At 38.5% G+C, this 23,246-nt stretch overlaps 2 protein-coding genes across 2 annotated transcripts; both read right to left on the bottom strand.

Annotated features, from left to right (window-relative positions):
• Positions 1-717: 717 nt before the first annotated feature.
• LOC148190730 (uncharacterized) lies at positions 718-21,866 on the bottom strand. Its single transcript, XM_088102512.1, has 7 exons — positions 21,503-21,866; positions 20,559-20,705; positions 20,268-20,366; positions 13,607-13,798; positions 13,370-13,489; positions 12,148-12,219; positions 718-1,195 (listed from the first exon to the last, which is right to left on the bottom strand). Exons 1-7 carry the CDS (start codon positions 21,854-21,856, stop codon positions 971-973), a joined length of 1,209 nt encoding a protein of 402 aa, XP_087958638.1. The 5' UTR covers positions 21,857-21,866; the 3' UTR covers positions 718-970.
• On the bottom strand, positions 10,610-12,110 carry LOC148190731 (uncharacterized). The gene has a single exon (XM_088102513.1). It carries the CDS (start codon positions 11,419-11,421, stop codon positions 10,621-10,623), a length of 801 nt encoding a protein of 266 aa, XP_087958639.1. The 5' UTR covers positions 11,422-12,110; the 3' UTR covers positions 10,610-10,620.
• Positions 21,867-23,246: the final 1,380 nt, after the last annotated feature.

The raw sequence follows: 23,246 nt of genomic DNA, 5'->3' as shown, positions 1-23,246 counted from the left end.
TAATTTTCTACTAAAATGTATTTTTTAAACTAATTTAATATAAAGTAGTAAAAGTTTAAAAACTAATTATTCAAGACTAAATCCTACTTTTCTATTTTTCAAAACTAAATAGTTCATTTATTTACAAATTTATTCAAAACTCTTTTACATGCATTAACTCAATCTAATTTGAGGAATTGTTCTCCTTTAAAACATATAAACTGCATGTAAAATTATACTATGAAACAACTTTTACCTTTTTAATCTCTATTTAAATATAGTTCTTTTAGTCTTTTTACAAGCTACTTTTGTTTATTTTTCCTTTTACTATTTGACTTACAGACGACAAACTAAAAAAATTGAAATAGAATGTACAAGAAGTGAATGCTATTTGTGGAGATTAGAGTGAATTCAAAACATGCCACAGGAGTTCACTGCTTCCTCACTTACTATAATACAGAATTATGCACCACAATATTTTCCAGAAGATCTAATCACAATTAAAGCTTTGTTACAGCTTTGCAATGGTGCCACTAGAGATCATATGTGGCAAATACGAATTCAAATTCTCTGTTGATTTCTTTGAGTCTTCAAAATACATTAATATTAATGCAAGTATAATTAAAAATTTTAATATATTTTAAAGACATAACAGAAAAATAGCACAAAAAAACTCAGCAGAGCATTCAAAAATCCCTGCAAATAGTGTTTCTTTTTGCAATAGTAAGTGGACACACATTCAAAGAGAACAAAATATTTTTTATCGTTATTGCAAAGGAAAGTAGCTACACTACCAAAATACGATAGAAGTAATATGGATTCTTAGAATTGGTTTATCGATTTCTGATGTTTCTTATGCTGTCTACAGAGAACAAACAAGAAAATTCATAATCCTTAATAGATGATAATAACGTTAAGACCAATAACAGTAATCCATAAATTAAACATCATAAATTAATGACAATAGCCTTTGGTTCACATGATCCTTTGTCTACATCTTCAAAGCAGCCCTTGCCATGGCCAAGGCACCATCAAAGTTTTGGTTTCCACCAATAAATCCACTCATATGCACAAAAACACAGCCAGGAATGCCAGCCTCCTTTGACAGTTCTTCATCCCTTAACCCTCGCCACTGAGAGGGTAGAGCCTTTCGGCTATCAAAACTGTCAGGAGACACTGCAACTGCCTGCACTCTCCATTGTTTGCTTCTTTCATCCTGTAAATGACATTAGGTGATGTACAGAAATCTGTAAATGTGTAACAGAACCTACCATAATAAGGCAGATAAGAGATGATATTAAGCTCATGATATAGGGCCTCAAGTATTTTATCATAACTTCAATGACAGCAGTCTCAACAAACATCGCTAGAAAGGATTTTAATACCATCTTTATTAGTGGTTTACACTTAACTCAATCTTACAAAACCAGTTTGTAAAGCGAAGTTTGTGCCTTAGTATAATTTCATCATATCTCTAGTTGATATGCAATCTCCAAAAAAAATTTATTGTGTATTGCTAAACCTCAAACCTAAAATATAATGAAGCATTTTATTTCTATGTACTTTTTTTAAAACTCATGCTACACATCACTATGATTTTTATTTGTGTACTTTGAATGTTTAAATTTTATAAAATGCATTACTTTTAATTTTTGGTATTACTAAATTATGAAATTATATTTCTAATGTTATTTTTCATATATTTTAACCACTACTGTTCTTTTTTAATCAAGTGAACCTTGAACTGGTCCCTTTGACTCATTTTATGACCTGTCTGGTTTACAAAACATAGATATGAAGAACCTTTCCACACAAAAATTATAGACTCAACTTTGAAGAAAAATTCTCACGGGAATTCAAGCAATGGAAGATATAACTTATCAAGTACTAAGATTTCACCAATGATTCCATTCATTTTTTAAAAAGAAAATTGTGGAAGAACTCACGTTGACTAGAAATAAAACGAAGTTATAATATAAGTTGTTACAAACTTAACTTTAGAAACCGGTTTTGTAAAGTTAAATTAGGCTTAAAAGTCCACTTCTTTATATGATATAAGAGTCGTTCAAAACCTATCCTAATAAGGTGTTAGGCCTCATGTCACCCATTAATAGATTCTCCCCTAGTCCCACACTTGAGATGACTAGTTCTGAACATGAATGGGTGTTGATGAGTCCATAACGCCAAATTACCTTAGAAATATTACATTTCTGTTAATTTTGACTTTTGATCTCCCTTTTGATAACATGCCAGTATTTTCCAAGGCAGGGTCCACAATAAATTTGTTACTTGCTGATTTTCACCCTATTGATGACATCCCAATAAATATTTTACTTACTGGTTTTTTGTGAAGGAAATTGTTAGCATAAAGAATCTAAACTATGCCTTTCAAGTGAATTATTTTCATGCTTACTACTTGAGCTAAACCACATCCGCAAGCAGTCATCAGAATTGTCAAGAGAAGTGTGATTTACCAAAAAAAAAATAGATGCAGACAAGTATGTGTCAATAACGATAAACACCATAGTTTTCCTATCTCCTTTTTTAACCTTTGTCTAATTTGGTGGAAATGGGGTGGAAGGAACATAAGAAGGACTAACACCTTGCTTGCTCTAGGGAATGGTAATAGAGAAAAAGTACGGTAAGAAGAGAGAAAGAGGTAGGAATAAAATTGAATGTATAACTGTTTGGTAGAGTAAAAATAGATAAAATAGAGTAGAACGATATTTTAAAAGTTATGTGATTTGATATAATTGTTTGTATAAGTTAATACCCATTATATCCTCATAAGTGGCAAACCAAATGTAGAAACTTCTCAAGCATAAATAGATTAAAGTTATTGATTAGTCAATTATTCAAATAAAATAATCAATCATAAAATTTCGATAATAGGCTATCATTGAACAATATGGTTTTATGAAGGTTTATTTTAAACAATTTTGCTAATAGGGAAAGATGGGTAAAACAGTAGTCATGGTCAATATAAAACACACAAATACACATATAATGAAATCACAATGCCAAATAGCTAACAAAGTGTCAGAAAATTACAAAACAAAACTGTGTACATCACAAGGCCAAGAAAAGTGGCTAGCAACTCCACAAATTCAGCAAACAACTATTTTTAGATGCTGCACAATTGAGCAACATACACTCCCAAAAAACAGTGATGCTGAATAATAAGGGCTGTTTGCTGCTATATAAACTCAGCAATATAGCCTACAAAAACTCCTATAAAACATCCTCCTCATTGATCAAAAGTTCTTCCCTTTCCTCAACAACGTCTTTATCCTCATCTATTGTGGATTTTCCCTACATGTTGAACTTGGCATTCAAGTTTCTTGGACCGCATTTCCTTCTAGCTCCCTCATCAACATCAAAACACGTATGTACATTCATCCATGAAGCATGCATAACTAAGCAAGGACTTTCCCTTTTTGATTATCCACTCGTCATTTAATTCAATACTGGACACGTACATGGGATAATATGTGTATGCCTTCTCTATCCTTTATCTCATCTCAAGTTTAGTATTATATTTAACATACACAACTTTTAACCTTTGTTGCTCTATTGACATTTTCTTAGTATGCACATAGTCAAATATACTCCAATTCATTTCGCATCCCGCTCACTACATGAGCCTAAAGATTCTTATGGCTACTTGTTGATTCAAAAGAAAATATAGTTAATAAGGTACAGGAGGATATTAAGTGTGTTGTTAGAAGTTGCAAGAAGATTCTAGAGACCTCTTCCTAATCTTTGCTTTAGAGCTAGTGTTCTCTATATTTAAAGGCTAATGTACTATTTTAAATCAATGAATTGAATAAAATCTACTCATTCAGATTAATCCATTCCTAAGTTGGTACCAAAGCTCACAATCTTAGAGACTCTACTTCCATATTTCTTCTTTACAATCTTAGCTACGATTCCATTTTGTGGTTGCCTAGCATGCACCCATTTCCTTCAATGATTGCACCCCAACTTTATCACTACAGTTTCCACCATTGTCATCGCCACTGCCATCATCGCCAATTAGACTAACAATCTCACCAGGAAAGTAAATATGTTGTCCTCTGATATGTCCATCCCTCGAGTCTTGCCATATAATTGGAGCTATCACATGCCTCTTGTTCCACAAGTAGTGAGTTTTGCAGGCCTAAAACTTTCAGTCATCACAGCCCATCCAATCGCTATTCCCACTACTGCTTGCGTTGCCAGAAACACCTAGAGGTGGTTGTTCCCAATTTATCATTGTTTTGTCCTTTTGCCTCACATGAATCCCTCATTTGAAAAGATCATTGTTCATGGCAACATTGCTCACAAATTTTTCTTTTTCTCTTTTTTTCTACTATTATCTATTTTTTTATTTAGGAGGGGCCTAATAAATCCTTTATTCTTGGGCACGACAACTCCATTAAGCAATGCTAATCTTCCACACTTACCTCATGATAGTTGCCTTAATGAATAAAACTATCTCCAATGAGTTCAATTCATTAGACACGCGTTAAAGGGTACAGATAGCCTCAACCATATGGAAAGAGAGGTTGTATCATCAGTTAATCCTAATTTCCAAATTTGGAACAATGATGACTCATGAATTATTTATTACATGGCTAAGGATCCATGACTATAGAAACTAATAGAAATTATGTTTTACTCCAATGCCTGTGAAATTTGGGAAGACCTCACAAATACTGGTTACATACAACACGATATCTCTACATGCTACACCTTCTCTATTCTACAATGTTCATTAAGCTTGAAATTTGCAGGGATGTTCACTCTTGCTCAGTTTGTTGAACAATCCCAAATATGTCAACTTTTACCAAGATTGAATCTTACACATGACCCTATTAGAGCACAAATTATTGGGAAGGAAAGACTTTCTACATTGTCCGAGGTGAGGAGTTGCCATGTTTGGAAAGGCTGCCACAACCTTGGACTTCAAATCTCGAAAACATAAAACTCAACTTCAAAGATAACGATGACCATTGGTGCACTCATTGTAAGAAATTTTACCACACTAATGAGACTTTCTTCAAGGTATAAAACCAAGAACAACTACAATTGTCTAAGCCAAGGATAATTGTTCATTTTCCTCTACAAACGAATGTGTTTATTTTCTAAGGAACACAAATGATGTGGAAATCAAATCAAAGTTTATTACCATATCTTGTGGCAAGTTATACAAGCCCAATGTCATAAAAAACATATTGTGGTTAGAAAGCAAGTACCAAAAGATGGCTTATTGATAGAATCCATAAGAGTATATGGACATTAAATTTCAACGCATAATGTAGAAACTCCTTCAATTGACGAGGACAAAGGAATCCTGGAAGAATTTCTAGAATCTAAAGTTGTAATAAACCTCCTTTAAGACTGACCTTTTAGTTCGGCTAGACAAATGAGAGCTTTCTCTTTTCCATGTAACTTGAACCAAGTCTCCTTGGTATGGCCAAAAATCTTACATTGAGGGCACCTACAATCCTCCTTGCCTTTTAAGTTGAATTTCATGTTCCTAGGATTTGAGATCCCAAGTTCGGAAGCCTTTCCAAAGAACATGCCAACTCTTCATTGGAAGGTTCATTTATTATGACCATTCGACGACTCTCCTCACCCTCGCCATAGAAGACTTTAGAAATAGAAGAAATTATTTCCTTCCCAAGAATGTGTCCTAATAGGTCATATTGAGGGATCAATCTAGATAAGAACTTCAATATTTTGGGATTGTTCAACAAACAAAGCAAGAGTGACAACATCCCTACTATTATCTAGCTTCAAATTTCGATATTGGTCCAGCTAAATCCATAGACCCTTCAACATTAAATGATGTCACACAACAAAGAAAGCACCCAGCTTGGTACCAAATGACACATAGAAAAAGTATTTCCAAGACCTTCCCCAATTTCAAGAGCACTAGAATAAAACCTATAATCTCTATTGATTCCTATAGTCATGGATCCCCGTAGCCATGTCATAATTTGCGAGTCATCATTGTCCCAAATTTGGCAATCTGGGTCATCCTTAGGAATGGCCTCTCCTGCAATATGGGTGAGCCTACTTGTACCCTTCAATGTGCTTCTAATAAATTGAGCACATTTGAGATCACTTTGATCATTAAAAATATCATTAAGCAAATATGGAAGAACAACATGGCTTAGTGCAATTGTCATGCCAAAAACACAAGATTCCTTAGACTTTAAAAAATATCAGAGAAGAAAAAACAAGAACAATGTCATGAACAATACTTCTTTCAAAGGAGAGAAGAGCAACCAGAGGCGAAAGGGTGAAACAAGGGCAAGTCTAAATCCACCCACCTTAGGGTAACTTCGACAAAGCAAGCTGCGCTGAGAAAAACACATCGAATGCACAATCACAAGTCAGAAACTTGTGTCACATGAAGCCCAATCACAGAGAAAAAAGAGGAGCATGCAGGCACATGGATACTCCGATAGCAGTGCAAGTTCAATGGTTGACAAATTAAAGGATGACAAATTTCCTAGAGTGATTGTTGATCTAATTCAAGTTATGGCAACAACAACGGTGGCAACAAAAATGACAGCAACAACAGTGATAAAGATGGTGTGGCAGTGGCACAAAGTTGGATGCACCTTGGGCAACTGATAGGTTTCCTATAAAGAAACCTAATCGATATCCCTCTCAACACACAAAGAACAGCCAAAAATACTGTATAACCTCCGAAATATTATTGAACAGAGAAAGAATACAAGAAGAGTCAAAGTATGGGAGCCTAACCTCCCCCAACAGGAAATAACTATCCTGTTCAGACAAACAATAACGAATCCAAAAGCCCTCTCTCCAACTACCAAACTCCTATTTATACAATAACATTCCCGCCCCTTATCTAACTGTAAAACAGTTAGATAACTAACGTTTCTTTCTTCTCTCATACACCAATAACCTCCTATCATTACTCCCCCCCTTTTCAGCAACCTTGTCCCCAAGGTTGAACTCAGGATATTGATCCTGAATAGTTGCTACATCTTCCCATGTAGCTCCCTCCTTACCTCCTTGCTGCCACTCGATCAAAACTTGATGTAATACCTCCCCTGCTTGTTGTATTTGCCTCTGATCCAGTACACGTATGGGCCAGAAGTTCGGTCCCTCAACTTGTAACTCCTCAGGCAACTCCTTTTCTACCCTCTGTCCCCCACCGCTTTCTTTAATTGTGAAACGTGGAATACCGAGTGAATTCTGGCTGTTTCTGGTAGCTTTAGCCTAAATGCCACTTGTCCCACTTGTTGTAACACTTGAAAAGGGCCAAAGTATCTCGCCGATAGCTTCGGATGTAATCGGGTGGGCATAGAGACTTGTCGGTGCGGTCTAATTTTTAGATAGACCCAATCATCGACTTTTATGTCTACCTCTCTTCTTTTCTTATTGGCCTGCTGCTTCATTAAATCTTGGGCCCTACTCAAGTGAAATCGCAGCTGCTTAAGAGCTTCGTCCCGTGTCATCAGATCCTGCCTGCGCCACGGCTTCCACAGGTGTTTCCCCTGGAACAAATCTACTAAATGATGGAGGACTTCTTCCATATACCGTTTCGAATGGTGTGCATCTTGCAGACCCCTGGTAGCTGGTGTTGTACCAGAATTCTGCCCAGGGTAAGACACCATACCAGTTCTTCGGCTGTTCCAAGCAAAAACAGCGTAAGTATCCTTCAATAATCCTATTAACCACCTCTGTTTGACCATCCGTTTCCGGATGATAAGCAGTACTCATTTTAAGTTGAGTACCTTGTGCCTTGAATATCTCTTTCCAAAATATGCTCAAGAATAATGGGTCCCGGTCACTGACAATGGAAACTGGGATACCATGTAGTTTAATAACCTCCCTTGTGAATATTTCAGCCACGGTTTTAGCAGAGAAAGGGTGTTTGAGAGCTATAAAATGGGCATATTTGCTCAATCTATCCACAACCACCAAGATAGCATCATGTCCCTGCGACTTGGGCAGCTTTACAATAAAATCTAAACTTATCTCTTCCCACACTGCTTGAGGTATGGGCAACGGCTGTAATAACCCCTGAGGCGACGCAGCCAAATATTTATGCTGCTGACAAACGGCACAGCTAGCAACATACTCAGTTATCATCTTCTTCATCCCTAACCAATACAAAGATTGTGCTATCCTCCTGTACGTCCTATATACCCCTGAGTGCCCTCCTGTTTTGGTTTCGTGAAATTCAGCAAGCAGCTTTGGAATCCATATCGACCCCGCGGACAACACCATTCTCCCTTTATAATGTAATCTATCATTCTCCAAGGTGTATGGTGCATGTGAGTTAGGATCCCTCCGTAAGTCAGCTATCAGCTTCCGTAATGTCTCGTCCTCCTCTACCTCCCTCAAAAGGTCTTGAAAATCTGGCCAGAATAACCTGGATATTGCCTGTAACTCCTTCTCCTCCGTCTCCCCCTCTCCTCTCCTGGACAGTGCATCTGCTGCCCGGTTGGTTGCCCCTTTTTTATAGACAATCTCGAAGTCGTACCCCATGAGTTTGGCCAGCCAGTTTTGCTGGTTCTGTGTGGTAATCCTTTGCTCCATTAAGTACTTCAAACTCCGTTGATCCGTATACACCTTGAACCTCCTCCCTACTAAGTAGGGCCTCCAATGTTGGATGGCTAGAACTAAGGCCATTAATTCCTTCTCGTATACTGATTTGCTCAAGGAATTCTCCGACAAAGCCTTGCTGTAGAATGCAATCGAACGTCTATTTTGGGTTAGGACAGCCCCTACCCCCCCTCCAGATGCATCGCATTCAATACTGAATTCCGTGTTAAAATCCGGCAAAGCTAAAACTGGTGCTGAAGTAATTGCAGCCTTCAACTTATTCATGGCTATCCGCGCCTCCAATGACCATTCGAACCTCCCCTTCTTAAGTAGCTCGGTCAGAGGTTTCGCCAATTTACCATACCCTTCTACAAAACGTCTATAATAGCCCGTCAATCCGAGAAAACCTCTCAAAGCTTTCAAAGTTCTCGGCTCCTCCCATTCCACGACTGCCTTCGTCTTCTCACTATCCATCTCTACCCCAAGTTCTGAGATCTGTTGACCCAGATAGCGTATCTTTTTTCTCCCGAATTCACACTTCTTCTGATTTGCGACCCACCCTTCCTGTTCCAACACCTGCAACACCATTTCCAGCTGCTCCAAATGATCTTTCCATGTCGGGCTGTAAACTAGGATGTCATCGAAAAATACCAACACCCATTTTCTTAGATACGGCCGCAACAAATTATTCATGGTACTTTGAAAAGTGGCCGGTGCATTCATAAGGCCAAAAGGCATCACCAGAAATTCAAATTGACCTTGGTGAGTTCGAAACGCCGTTTTGTGCACATCCCTTTCCTCCATTCTGATCTGGTGGTAACCAGATTTCAGATCAATCTTCGAAAAATATCGTGCCCCCTTCAATTCATCCAGCAGCTCCTCAATTACGGGTATGGGAAACTTGTCCGGGACGGTGGCTTTATTTAAAGCGCGGTAATCAACGCAAAATCTCCAACTCCCATCCTTCTTCTTCACAAGGATGACGGGGCTGGAAAAAGGGCTGGAACTAGGTCTGATGATACCCGCTTTAAGCATGTCCTCCACTTGACGCTCGATCTCGTCCTTCATTAGATGCGGGTACCGATAGGGACGAACATTTATCGGGTCACTTCCTTCCTTCAGCTGTATGCGGTGCTCCTTGCTACGTGTCGGGGGAAGGCTTTGCATGTCACGAAATACCCCATAGTGTGTTTGCAGCAGGCGCACTAATTCCCCTCTCTGCTGTTCCGTCAAATCAGTTCCCCACTCAGGATTTCCCTCTGCCTCCACTACGCACAAACTCCAAACTACCGCCCATGACTCAACATCCACCATCTTCAAGAGACTTTTTGGCTTTACCAGCTCGCGCGCTAGAGTTGGATCTCCTCTAATCTGAATCTTTTTATCCCCCATTACATATTCCATCGTCATTTTACCCCAGTTCGTTCTCACCTCTCCCAGTTTCGCCAGCCATGCAACTCCCAATATCACGTCAACGCCTCCTAACTCAAACACATAGAAATCCTCCTCAACGTCAACATTTTCCAGTCGTAGTGTCACTCCCTCGCATCTCCCCTGTGCGATTTTTTTATGCCCATCTCCTAAGCTGACATTATACACGAGTGTATATGCCACCGATAAGTGTAACTCCTCCGTCAACCCTTTACTGATGTAGTTGTGGCTAGCCCCACTATCTATTAATACCACTACCTCCTTATCTCCAATCTTACCCTTCAGCTTCAGGGTCTTCGTGGATGTTAATCCTTCTGCCGAACAAGCCGAGAGTTCCATCGGCTTCTCTTCCAGATTGGCCACCTCCTCACCATCGTCCTCCTCCTCGTCCTCAGCCAACAAGAGGACTCTCAAACTTTTCTCAGGACAGCGGTGTCCCGGTGCAAATGGACCCCCGCACCTATAACAATGCCCCTCTTCCTTTCGTTTTAGGAACTCCGGGTACGGCAAATTCCTCACTTATCTCCCTCTATTCTCTCCTCCATTCACATTACTTCCCCTAGTCATCGAGTTCGCCGTGACGGCGTCTCTCCGTACTGACCCCGCGACCTCTGTTCTTCCATTCGGCGTCGTCGTCTACCTATTCAAGTCTGCCCGTGTCACGCTTCCCATGGGCCGTGTACCGAACGGGTTAATCTTGAACCCACCCAAGAAACTCCCCTGCGCTCTCATTATCGCATCCTCCACATCTCTCGCAATCCGCATAGCTTCCATCAAATCGGCCGGATTCTGGATTCTCACTTGCCCTTTTACATCTTCCCTCAATCCCGCAAGGAAATAACCAAGCACTTGCTCCTCCGGTATTTCCCTGGTTTGTCCCGTTAGAACTTCAAAATTGCGGACGAACTCCTCCACCGTACCGTCCTGTCTCAGTGTCGATAATCTTTCGTAAACCGATCCTCTAAACCCTCCACCGAAACGATTGATCGTCGCTGCCTTCAGACTGACCCAAGAACGGTTCTTCGCTTTCGCTTTCAAAAATGTAAACCAATATGCCGCACTCCCCTCCATACTAACGTAAGCGATTTCCACCTTATCCTCGTCACTCGTCACTTTTTGGATGTCGAAAAATCTCTCAGCCCTGTTTAGCCAACCGAGAGGCTTTTCCCCCTCGAATGTCGGTAATTCTACCTTCTTCCACCATGGTTTCTGTTCCGTCCCTCTATCGCCGGTTCTCCCATTTTCGTTTCCTCCTCCAACGCGATTCTGATTATCGTTCACCGAACTGTCATCCGAACTCCCTTCCGCTTGATTTCCACGCGTACCCAAGATCCTCATAATCTGTTGCAGGTCTCGTCTTACTGCTGCCGATTCAGCCTTCATACCTTCCATCGTAATCTCAATAGCCTCCAATCTTGCCTCCGTAGCCTCCTCCATTTTCTCACGCCCCGTCAAACTCCCCACGATTTGGATCCGGCAGGTCGAACCAAATTGATAGGTTTCCTACGAAGAAACCTAATCGATATCCCTCTCAACACACAAAGAACAGCCAAAAATACTGTATAACCTCCGAAATATTATTGAACAGAGAAAGAATACAAGAAGAGTCAAAGTATGGGAGCCTAACCTCCCCCAACAGGAAGTAACTATCCTGTTCAGACAAACAATAACGAATCCAAAAGCCCTCTCTCCAACTACCAAACTCCTATTTATACAATAACATTCCCGCCCCTTATCTAACTGTTACAGTTAGATAACTAACGTTTCTTTCTTCTCTCATACACCAATAACCTCCTATCAGCAACCCTGATAATTAAAGGAAACGGGTGCGCTTCAGGCAACCCTAAAAAAAGGAACATCAGCTAAGACAACAATGAAGACATGTGGAAACAGAGTCCTCAAGATGAGGAGCTCCGGTACCAACTTGGAAAAGATTAAACTATATGAGGAAAAATAATATTGAATTAATTCCGTGAAACATATAGAGAACTCTAACCCTAATATAATATAAAAATTCCTATTGTAGCTTATAAAAGATATTTTCACCTGGAACAACATTAACCGATCAGCTTAGAAGGTAAAAAACCACCAGACGTTATTTCGAGACTTAATGGGGACTAGAAACATAGAATAGAACCTGAGAAAACGAAAATAAACAAATACCTGAAATAGAACATATTTGATTGGAGGGTCAATTTTCAACTCCCCTTCAAGCTCAAATAAGTGAAGCTTCCACTGCAGAAAACAAAACACAAGTTCACAATTTCTGATAATACAATGCTAATAGTACCATGTAGGTAATACACAGGGAGAATAAAGAATTCGAGGAATTGAGGTATTTTCAGAATACACATATAACTGTACATTAGCCAAAGATGACCATTCTAGATTATAAGCAGCAGCCTGTTGATGGTTTTACTTGAGATCTAAAACTGAGAAAAATAGTTCTGAAAGGCTTAGAAGACCCTTCTCAGTTCTCTTATTTATATAGATAAAATCTGATACAATAGATAGATGGAAGATGAAGAGATTGTCCTAGACTGCTAGGAACAATCATTATAGATAACCCAACACACAACTACCTACTTTAGGCCCTGCTATACTAATCATAGGTAGACTTAATAATTATTCTAACACTCCCCCTCAAGCTGGAGCATACAAATTGTATGTACCAAGCTTGGAACAAATAAACTCAATCCGAGGTCCCCTTAACGACTTAGTCAACACATCTGCGAAAATAGTCAGTTCCATTTACTAACACAGATGTGCCACATCAGCTATGATCACACCGCCAGGGATTTGTTTTGCTCCAAAACTATTGTGTTGTTAGGGCACAAATCACACAATGATGCTGTATAAAACTCACAGAAAACTGCCAAGGAGTAGAAAACAAGTAATGAACAGAAACTGAGAATCACAAGCTCATAAGTAAACTATTCAATAAAAAGTTAATCATATCCTGCTTCCACTGATTATATTTACTTGCATGATAAGAAAATTAGATCATTTTTTCATCAAGAAATTACGCTGCTTCCACTGACTATATTTGCTTGCATTATAAGAAAATTAGATCCTTTTTTGCATCAAGAAATGTTGAGGTCTCGAAGATGTCTAAATAAATACACATTCAAGGGTCAAACCATCATTTTAGGCATTAACATATTCCATAAATTAGAAATTTGTTCATGAAATGCATAATAGTTAATTTTAGCATGAAAATTACAAGATCCTCTGCGTATTTGTCAACATGTTCAAAACTGTTGAACATGCTCAACCTTCAGATCGTTATTTCTTAATATAGCACAGCCGAATAGAAATAAGTTGAATGAATCATATTCAAATATTAAACAAAACGTTACAAGAGGGGGGAGAATTTTCAACTCACAGGACAAGATTTAGTCAAAACTAGAATTTCTCCACTAGGATCAACAGTCTGTCTAGCTGCTATGGTCTCCATTACAATTGACCTTGCTGGTAACCATGACTTTACATGAAGACGAACGCTCTACAAGAGAAGAGGGGAGCATCTCAGATAACAAACCAAAATGTAAAAAAGGCAAGAAAATTTTTAAAACCACTTATTCCTGTTGAAGTTCAAAAAGAAAGTGCCTGACAGACTCACATCCAGAAATTCACTGCCAGCAAGAGCCATGGCACGTTGAAAGGCCTCATTTTCTTTCTCAGCTGACTGATGAGGATCTGTCCAGTCCAAATTTAATCTTCCTACTCTTGAGGATAAATGAGTATTATTCACATATTTCGGAGGCAGGTCTGTATCAAATTGATTGATTCCATTGTCTGTAGCATCAATTGCCTGATATAATTAAACAATAACACTAATATCATACATCCAGTTTGGATCGACTAACTAACCTCAAATGCACCATTAATCCCATATACCACCCTGCAGGCAATTATCAAACTAATCCAAGAACATAGCTGAATGTCCCAAAAACATAAGTCAGCCAATGTCCTCTTACAATCAATCATTTGGTAATGAATATCAATTACGAAAACTGATCTATAGCAATAATGTACAATTTCCAAACATATACTTATATCAATAAAACAAAATTCGTAACAGAAGCCATAGAAGTTAATAAGACACTAGACCACCCACAGGCCAATTATTTGCAAAGCCTATTCTGGGAAATATATGACCTAGAATTAATTATTACTGCACTTGTACTGGTATATGGAACATAAATGGCTCTGTGTGAGTATTGACATATTTCAACAAAGAAATGTAGAAACATGCATTCCAAAACTACACCAGAATCGTGATGTAATTGAGTTATGGTGCAAAATTGAATCCATCTACTTCTTGATATTATTTCTCATTCCCTTTTTATTGTTATCACACATCAACTAAACATATGACCAAATTATACTGCATAAGTAAATACAAATCTCATCTTTCTAAACCAGTTTTGTGAGATTGAATTAGACTTTTTATGATATAGCATGCAAAATTCAAAACTATGTACCATACATATGAAATATAGACTATACTTGAAAATACTGACTATTGCAATGCATGAAAAAAATTGTTAGGGATTCTGAAAAGAGTTCCTAACCAGCACTATCTCTATCGCAAACACCACAATCCAGAATAGGAAAAGAAAGAATAGTATGTATTGAATGAACACAGAAATCATAGAAACATATTATTGAATGAGAAGGCTTACTTCTCCTCTTACATTAGCATTACATTTATAGGGCAAAGAAAGTAACTACCCATTTCCTTTCTAACTCACTTTGGTTGGAACACAACTCACACACGCAGCTCATACTGACAGCACACACACAACTCACACTAATCATTCTAACAATAATTCTAACACTCCCCCTCAAGCTGGAGCATACAAATTGTATGTACCAAGCTTGGAACTAATGAATTCAATTCTAGGTCCTCTTAAGGACTTAGTTAACATATCTGCAAGTTGATCATTTGACCCAACAAACTCAGTACAAATTTCTTTGGACAACAATTATTCCCTAACAAAATGGCAGTCAATTTCTATATGTTTGGTCCTCTCGTGAAACACTGGGTTTGATGCAATGTGGAGAGCAGCTTGATTATCGCAATACATCTTCATGGTTTGAATGTTACAGAAGTTAAGCTCTTGAAGAAATTGCTTCACCCATATAAGTTCACTTGTTAGTGATGCCATAGCCCTATATTCAGCTTCAGCTGTTGATCGGGCTACTACATTTTGTTTCTTACTCTTCCATGAAATGATATTTCCCCCAAGGAGAACACAATATCCAGTAGTAGACCGTCTATCAATAGGCGAGCCTGTCCAATCTGCATCACAGTATCCAGAGACTTGAATGCTTCCTTTATCTTCATATAACAACCCTTGTCCAGGAGCCTTTTTTAGGTATCTTAGAATACGAATGATAGCATTCCAATGACCAAGACATGGAGCCTGCATGAATTGACTGACCACTCCAACTGCAAAAGATAGATCTGGTCTTGTAATAGTGAGATAAATCAGTTTTCCAACAAGTCTTTTGTATCTTTCTAGATCGGAGAACAATTCACGTTCGCTTGAAGCTAATTTTTGATTTGGGTCCATAGGACTGTCTATTGGTCTACATTCAATCATTCTTGTCTCTTGTAATATATCAAGAGCATATTTCCTTTGAGAGACTACAATTCCATCTTTTGACCGAGCTACTTCAATGCCCAAGAAGTATTTGAGGCTTCCAAGATCTTTGGTTTGGAAATGTTTGCATAAGTGTTTCTTCAGTTGAGATATTCCAACAACATCATTTTCTGTGATGACTATATCATCAACATATACTATTAGATAAACACATTTCCCAAGAGATGTAGTATAATAAAAAACTGAATGATCTGCTTCACTTCGTTTCAAGCCAAATTGTTGAACAATAGAGCTGAATTTTCCAAACCAAGCACGTGGTGACTGCTTGAGACCATATAGAGAGCGATGCAATTTGCATACCATTCCACACTCCCCCTGAGCAACAAATCCTGGAGGTTGCTCCATATAAACTTCGTCCTCAAGATCACCATGAAGGAAGGCATTTTTTATATCTAGTTGATGAAGTGGCCAGTGACGAATAGCTGCCATTGCAAAGAATAGACGAATAGTAGTCATCTTGGCCACAGGAGAGAAAGTCTCACAATAATCAATGCCATAAACTTGAGTGTATCCTTTAGCAACTAAACGAGCTTTGAGACAATCAATGTTGCCGTTTGAATCAACTTTAACTGTATACACCCATCGACAACCAACTGCCTTTTTACCCTGTGGAAGAGGTACCAACTCCCAAGTTTTATTTTGTTCGAGAGCTTGGATTTCTGCAATCATGGCCTCTCGCCAACCAGGATGAGCAATTGCTTCTTCCAAATTTTTAGGTATATCCACTGAAGACACTGAAGATATATGTGCACAATAGGAAGGAGATAATCTGTGATAACTAAGAAAGTTATAGATTGGATGTGGGTTGCGAGTGGAACGAGTACCTTTCCAAAGAGCAATGGGCCAACCTGAATCATCTTCGGGAGTTTCTGGAGTCGTGGGAGTAAGTGACGGTGAGGAAGAATCTGAAGGAGAGGATTCACCATTTAGAGATGATGGTTCAGGGGAACTGGGACGCTGAGTTGTAGACACAGGAGGAATATGTGACTCAATCATGGGAAGCGGAAGGACCTGTTGGATAACCTCAATCTCTTGTTCAGATGAAGTGAAGTAGGGAGTTTGTTCAAAAAAGGTAACATTTGCTGACATAAAGTACTTTTTAGTTTCAGGAGAGTAACACCTATAACCTTTTTGAAGCCATGAATATCCCAAGAAGACACATTTGATTGCACGAGCAGAAAGCTTATCTAGTCCAGGAGACATGTCATGAACAAAACATACGCAACCAAAGATTCGAGGAGAGGTGTGAAAGAGAGGTTGGTTGGGAAATAAAATGGAAAAAGGAGTTTTATGATTAAGAGAAGAAGAGGGCATCCTATTAATAAGATAACATGCAGTTAAAATGGCATCGCCCCAGTGATGAGTGGGAATATGGGCACTAAGCAAAAGAGTTTGGGCAGTTTCAATCAAGTGTCGGTCTTTTCTTTCTGCTATACCATTTTGTTGTGGTGTATGAGGACAAGTAGACTGATGTAGTATACCATGAGAGCTTAAAACTGCAGAGAAATTGTAAGAGAAGTATTCTTTGGCATTGTCACTTCTTAGAATTTTGATAACTTGGCCAAATTGATTTTTGATTTCATTTAAAAAGGAGGTAAAGATGGATAACAATTCAGAACGATCTTTCATAAGATAAACCCAAGTACATCTTGAATATTCATCAATGAAAGTAACAAAATACTAGAAACCAAAGGACGAGACACGACTAGGTCCCCAAATATCAGAATGGATAATGGAAAAACTAGAATCACACGTTGTTTGTGACCTTTTAGGAAAGGAAGACCGAACGTGTTTTCCGAGTTGACATGACTCACATTCTAAACTATTGACATTACCAAGTTCAGGGAACATTTTTTTTAATTTTAACAAATGAGGATGACCAAACCGATCGTGTAACAGTTTAGGAGTAGGAGCTGCAACACATGACACACGGGCATGAGATCCAAAATGGTATAATCCTCCCGCTTCATATCCTTCTCCAATCCGTTTCCCTGTCCCACACTCCTGTATAACAAAGGAGTTGTTATCAAAGGTTATTGAACAATTTAATGATTTGGTTAACTGACTCAAGGAAATCAAATTGAAAGGACAGTTAGGAACAAATAGAACAGATTGGAGATTTAAGGATGGAGACAGAGAGACATGACCAATGCCCTTTGATGAGACCTTTGAACCATTTGCAAGGGTTATTAAATGAGATTTTTCTTGAAAAGAAAGGGTTGAGAACAAAGAGGTATTACCGGAGATATGATCAGAAGCACCCGAATCAATTACCCATGAAGTTTGATATTTGGGAGATTGAGAATTGCACGCTGTACATGAAGATGTTTGTGCCATGCTATTGGATTTTAACCGTAGGTACTCCTGATATTCATCTTCAGTAAATTTTGAATCTGAAAGGTTAGACTGAGAGATATTAGCGGTTTTTGGAGGAAAACCATGCAAGAAGTAGCAACTCTCTTGGGTATGACCCATCCTTTTGCAATGTGTGCACGGACCTCGCCCTCGACCTCCACGTCCTCCACGTCCTCCTCCTCTAGTATCACGTCCTCTTCCGCGTGCGATGATCATGGCAGATTGCTCTACTGCCCCAAAAGTTTCTTGAGGGTGTGGCATCGAAACCCAAAGAAGACGTGTGGTCAAGGATACCATGGAGGGAACTTCATGACTGGTTAGAAGTTGATCTCAGATATGAGCAAGGTCGGGATGCAGAGCTCGTAGAATCATTACCATATAATACTTGTCCAACCTTGTTTTGATATCTTCAGAAGATCCTGCTTCTAAAAACATTCGTAATTCTTCAGTAGCTGATTGGGCTTCAGCCATAAAAGATACCATATCATGATTCACCATTTTAAGGGATGCAAGTTTATTCGCCGTGTCATACAGACGTTGAATGTCATTGGCATAAATGCTTTGAGCTTTCTTCCAAAAAGAGTGACATGTCTTAAAAGCTCTAAGGGATATGAAGATTTGTGGTTCTACGGATTGCCACAACAAAGAACACAGTTGGAAATCTGCTTGTTTCCATTGATCTGCTTTTTCAGCGGGTACGTGTGTTCCATCTTGCTCAAGATGATCATAACATTCGTGGCCAAGAAACCACATTTCAACAGCAGCGGACCAAGATAAATAATTTTTCCCATTCAGTTTTTCCGAAGTGATATGGGGACTTCCTGACAATGAGATAATGTTGCCAGTTGCCATTGCACGGTGTCTATGAATCTGAACTCTAAGAAAAAAAGCGGCAGTTTATTGAGGCAGCAGCGACAAAATCCTTACTTAACCAGCTCAAGAGCTCACAAGATGAGACCATTCATAGAGTTGCTGCAATGGCTGCTATGGACGGACAAAACAGAGAGAGGAAGGTCCGGCGAGTCGACCGGAAGCAACACGAAGTGATTCTGACGTCGGAATGACGGCACGTGAACAGTACGCGCCCAAGCTCAGTTCGAGAAAGGTGGCGCGTGGAGGCGCGTGGAGAGGATTCTTGGACTTATTCCGGCGGGGTTATCTGTCGCTCGGAGAGGCGCTCCAGATCTGCTGGTCGCCGGACGAAACTGGGTTGACCGACGGCGGCGGACGGCTGCGTACGGCGGACGGGCAGCGGCGGAAGGTGGCAATATGTGGTGATGGGTGTGCCAAACCGTGCATAAAGTTTGAAAAAGAAAAAGAGGTTATATATGATTATGGTAGATGGTGAGTGATAATGGTGGAGCTATATCTGATAGCTCAACTGAGAAAGGAAAAAAAAAATAGAGCGGGATCGACCAGCTCTGATACCATATTGAATGAACACAGAAATCATAAAAACATATTATTGAATGAGAGGGCTTACTACTCCTCATACATTAGCATTACATTTATAGGGGAAAGAAAGTAACTACCCATTTCCTTTCCAACTCACTTTGGTTGGAACACAACTCACACACACAGCTCATACTGACAGCACACACACAGCTCACACTAATCATTCAATAATTCTAACACTACTCAACAACTAACTGAAACACTAAGGGTCCTAATATATAGGCCCATTTCCAGCCCCCTCACTTAACTGAATAGCAGTTAAGTAGTTAAGTGTTCTGTTTCCCCTTCCTCCTCTCATAGACTCTCCATGTCCTAACAAAAATAAAGAATGCTTGATTACTTGACCCGCAATTAGAAATGTTTACACCAGGATAAACAAGAATGGACCCAAGGAATCAAGTGGATCAGCTTGTCCCCTATCAAAGCCAGTTAACTACTTAGGTTGATAGACATATAGACAGAATGTAAAGGGAGTTAGTTGGCTATTTATTTCGGCTCTCAAATCCCTCAAGCCCTATTTCTCTCCACTGAGTTTCCCTAATCCAGTGGAGTCTGTTCAATAATTGTTCCCCTCCTGTTAGTTCCTATTCTATTAAAAAGAATCTATTAGGATGCCTGACTCCTCTCAGCATCTATTTTCTTGATAAACACTCTCCTCAATCTCCCCAACCCAGATTTTGCTCAATTATAAAAACATAATAATTAAAAATGAATAAGTACATAAAATAATTAAATCAAACAAGTTCATCCAAAGTATGCATGGAGACAGGAAGACAGGAAAAATATTCAAAAATATATTACCTCCACGAAGCTCTTGTAAACCGCCAAATATATATGATGGACGTCTTGGTGTACCTCATCTACCTTCAGTTCTTTTGCTATAATCTCCTTTCCAAAATGCTAGACAGAAAACACAATCTAAATATAATTATCAAGGAATATAGTATTCACATTTAGAATAAAATTTCCCACAAACAATTTAACATTATACAAAACAGAGGAATTCACCACTGTGCAATCGAGGTAAATGACATAAGCAAGAAGTTATAATAAAGCCATAACAAAAATAGGTGGTTTAGATGAGAATTTTACCTTATAAACAAGACCAGCACTGCTCAATTTAGTGGAGAAACCATGCCCAAAAACTTCTTCAAAACCCTTCTGATGATGATCATACCGATCTCGGGCAGGGTCATAGACTCCCCCAACATCAAGAACAGCATCAAGACCCTCCAAAACCTACAGATCCAAAGTTCAATTTATGAAAAAAAAACTTAAAACAGATATTACGCCACAAACTTCCACTCCATTCATTCGCTAAAGTCTACCCTAAACACAGGGCAACGTAAAAAAACCAACGGCAGCAACAATATAAAAGCTTAAGACAACTTCCCAACAAAATTTCCACTGCCCCTCCTATTCATGATTCAATGACAATATAAAGAAAACTCCCTCAACAAACCAAAATGCCGGCAACTCAAAAGGAAACACCCTTGTCCACATTTTCTAAGCAACTAAACACGCAAACCGTTAAGGAAATCACAAAACTGAAACAAGTGAAATTACTATATGGTCTCCTGCTTCATTATTAACTTATTTTACATTCCCACATTTTCAACAATCGGTGAAAATTTTCGATTTGGCTTTACTTTTTAGTACGTAAATTTGCTTAAATCCCACAAGGTACCAGGTTCGATAGAGTATGTAAATGTTTGGTTGTTCTCCCATAATAGCTAGCTTTTGAGGGTGCGTTTCCTAATTACTATGTACGGATATCTCAGCAACCAAACAGATAAATTTTTTGGTTTTTCATTAATCAGACCCCCATCCAGAAAAACATTTTTTTTCTAATCAACCAAAAGAAAATAAAAAGTCATATTTCCCAAGACCAAACCAAAAGAAATATTTTCTACCAGCCAAACCCCAAAAATATCACACTTGACCATCAACCATACAAAAATACATCATATTTCCTCAGCAATCAAGCAAAAAAAAAAAAAAAACTAAAAAAGAGAGAGATGAGAGATGAACCAAACCTGAGGGTCTCGAGTGCGAACGATTTCGGCGTTGTTAAATCTGTGAGTGAGGCGAATCATGAAGCAGCCAAGGGCCTCGTCGCAGTGAAAACTTCCATTGTGAGTGCCCACGCGCTTCAGAGGCGCGTGAACGGGTAAGCCAGAAGAGAAGGAGAGTGATGTTTGGTTTGCCATGAGAAGAAGTGGAAGGGTGTGTTTGAGAAAATGGGATTTGATAAATGGTTTTGCCGTCACAGCCCACATGCAGTTTTTCTTCACTTTCTTCCAACACACGTTTTTCTTCACTTTCTTCCAACACACGTTTTTCTTCACTTTCTTCCAACACATGTTTTTCTTCACTTTCTTCCAACACATGTTTTTCTTCACTTTCTTCCAACACACGTTTTTCTTCCATTCTTATACAAAACCCTGTTTTCTGCATTCTGTACGGTTTAACCAATGTCTTTACAAATTCTTTTTACACTTCATTTTCTTTACCAAATTATATTAAGTTTTCTTTTTCTTTTTTTTATTCTATTCCAATTTTGTGGGGTGCAATTTACTACATTAGATACTAACAACATGCGATTTGTATCTTTTTCTTCTTCTAACTGTACTGCTTCTAGTTTTATTAGTTTTATTTATTAGGCTATACCTCTCTTTTTCTTCTTGCACCCCCCACAAAACCATTAATCCCTAAAATACCCTTTAATCCTATCCTCTCAACCTCGTCAGCCTCTTCCTCATCCCAGGCTCCAGCATGATATTCTATCAACAACCTCAGCTCCAACCTTTATTGTCTAATAAGACAAGATTTCTTAACAATTTGTATTTTGAAGTTTAATAAATGTACTGTATGATCGGACGGTCTACATAGATCACAATCGGTGTGGATGGTCGGTCTCATAAGCGCACAACATGAATATTGATTAAAGAGATTAAGACAGATCACAAACTAAGCCTACCAGATCATAATTGGGCCGAGATTAAAACATTGTTAATCCTAAACCCACACTAGAAAACTATAAATGTAAGTGAAAGGTAACATGTAGGTGGACGCATTTACTGTGCATTAATTACTGTCACTATTATATTGGATAATTGAATGGTTCAATTACTTACTTTGGCATCGGAGAATCTTTAACAGGTACACACCGACCAGGATAGTGAACCAGGAACGTATAGAGCAAGACCGGACGACGAGGAAGGACAAATTGTGAAGGAGTTTGGTGACTCAGCCCCATAACCAAAATAATATTTAATGAAATAATATATAATAAAATGAACCATCTAGGATAAATATGCTAAACGTTATAATTATATATGAATTTTATTCTAAATGTTCAACGTTATTCTAAAAATAAAACTGGCTTAAACATTAAGTATACCGTACTTTTCCTAAACGATTAATAACATCTATAGTATTAAATGTATGTACCAATAGTACTTTTTTGTGTATTGTGTTGTGTTTTCTTTATCTGCGTGGATCACAAAAGTACAAAACTTTTTTCAAATGTTTTACATTGGATCATAAGAACGTTAAGAGATAGGAAGACATTCTGAGAATGTTTCTTCAAGTGTTTTATGCTCTACTCATCCATACAAGTTATTTTTATAAAAACACATAACATCTGACTTCATACCAAAAGGCTACCTACTTAAGGAAAAGCCAATGCATATGAGTAATGGATCTTTTCGGAAGAAAGTGAATCACATGAATAGAAGATAACAAGAATAATGCTTTGAATTTTACGATGTCATTCTC

The sequence above is a fragment of the Vigna umbellata genome, chromosome 11, assembly GCF_029865625.1.
Source record: "Vigna umbellata cultivar VRB3 chromosome 11, Vumbellata_1.0, whole genome shotgun sequence".
Taxonomy (NCBI): domain Eukaryota; kingdom Viridiplantae; phylum Streptophyta; class Magnoliopsida; order Fabales; family Fabaceae; genus Vigna; species Vigna umbellata.
This window is presented reverse-complemented; position numbering and strand designations above follow the sequence as displayed.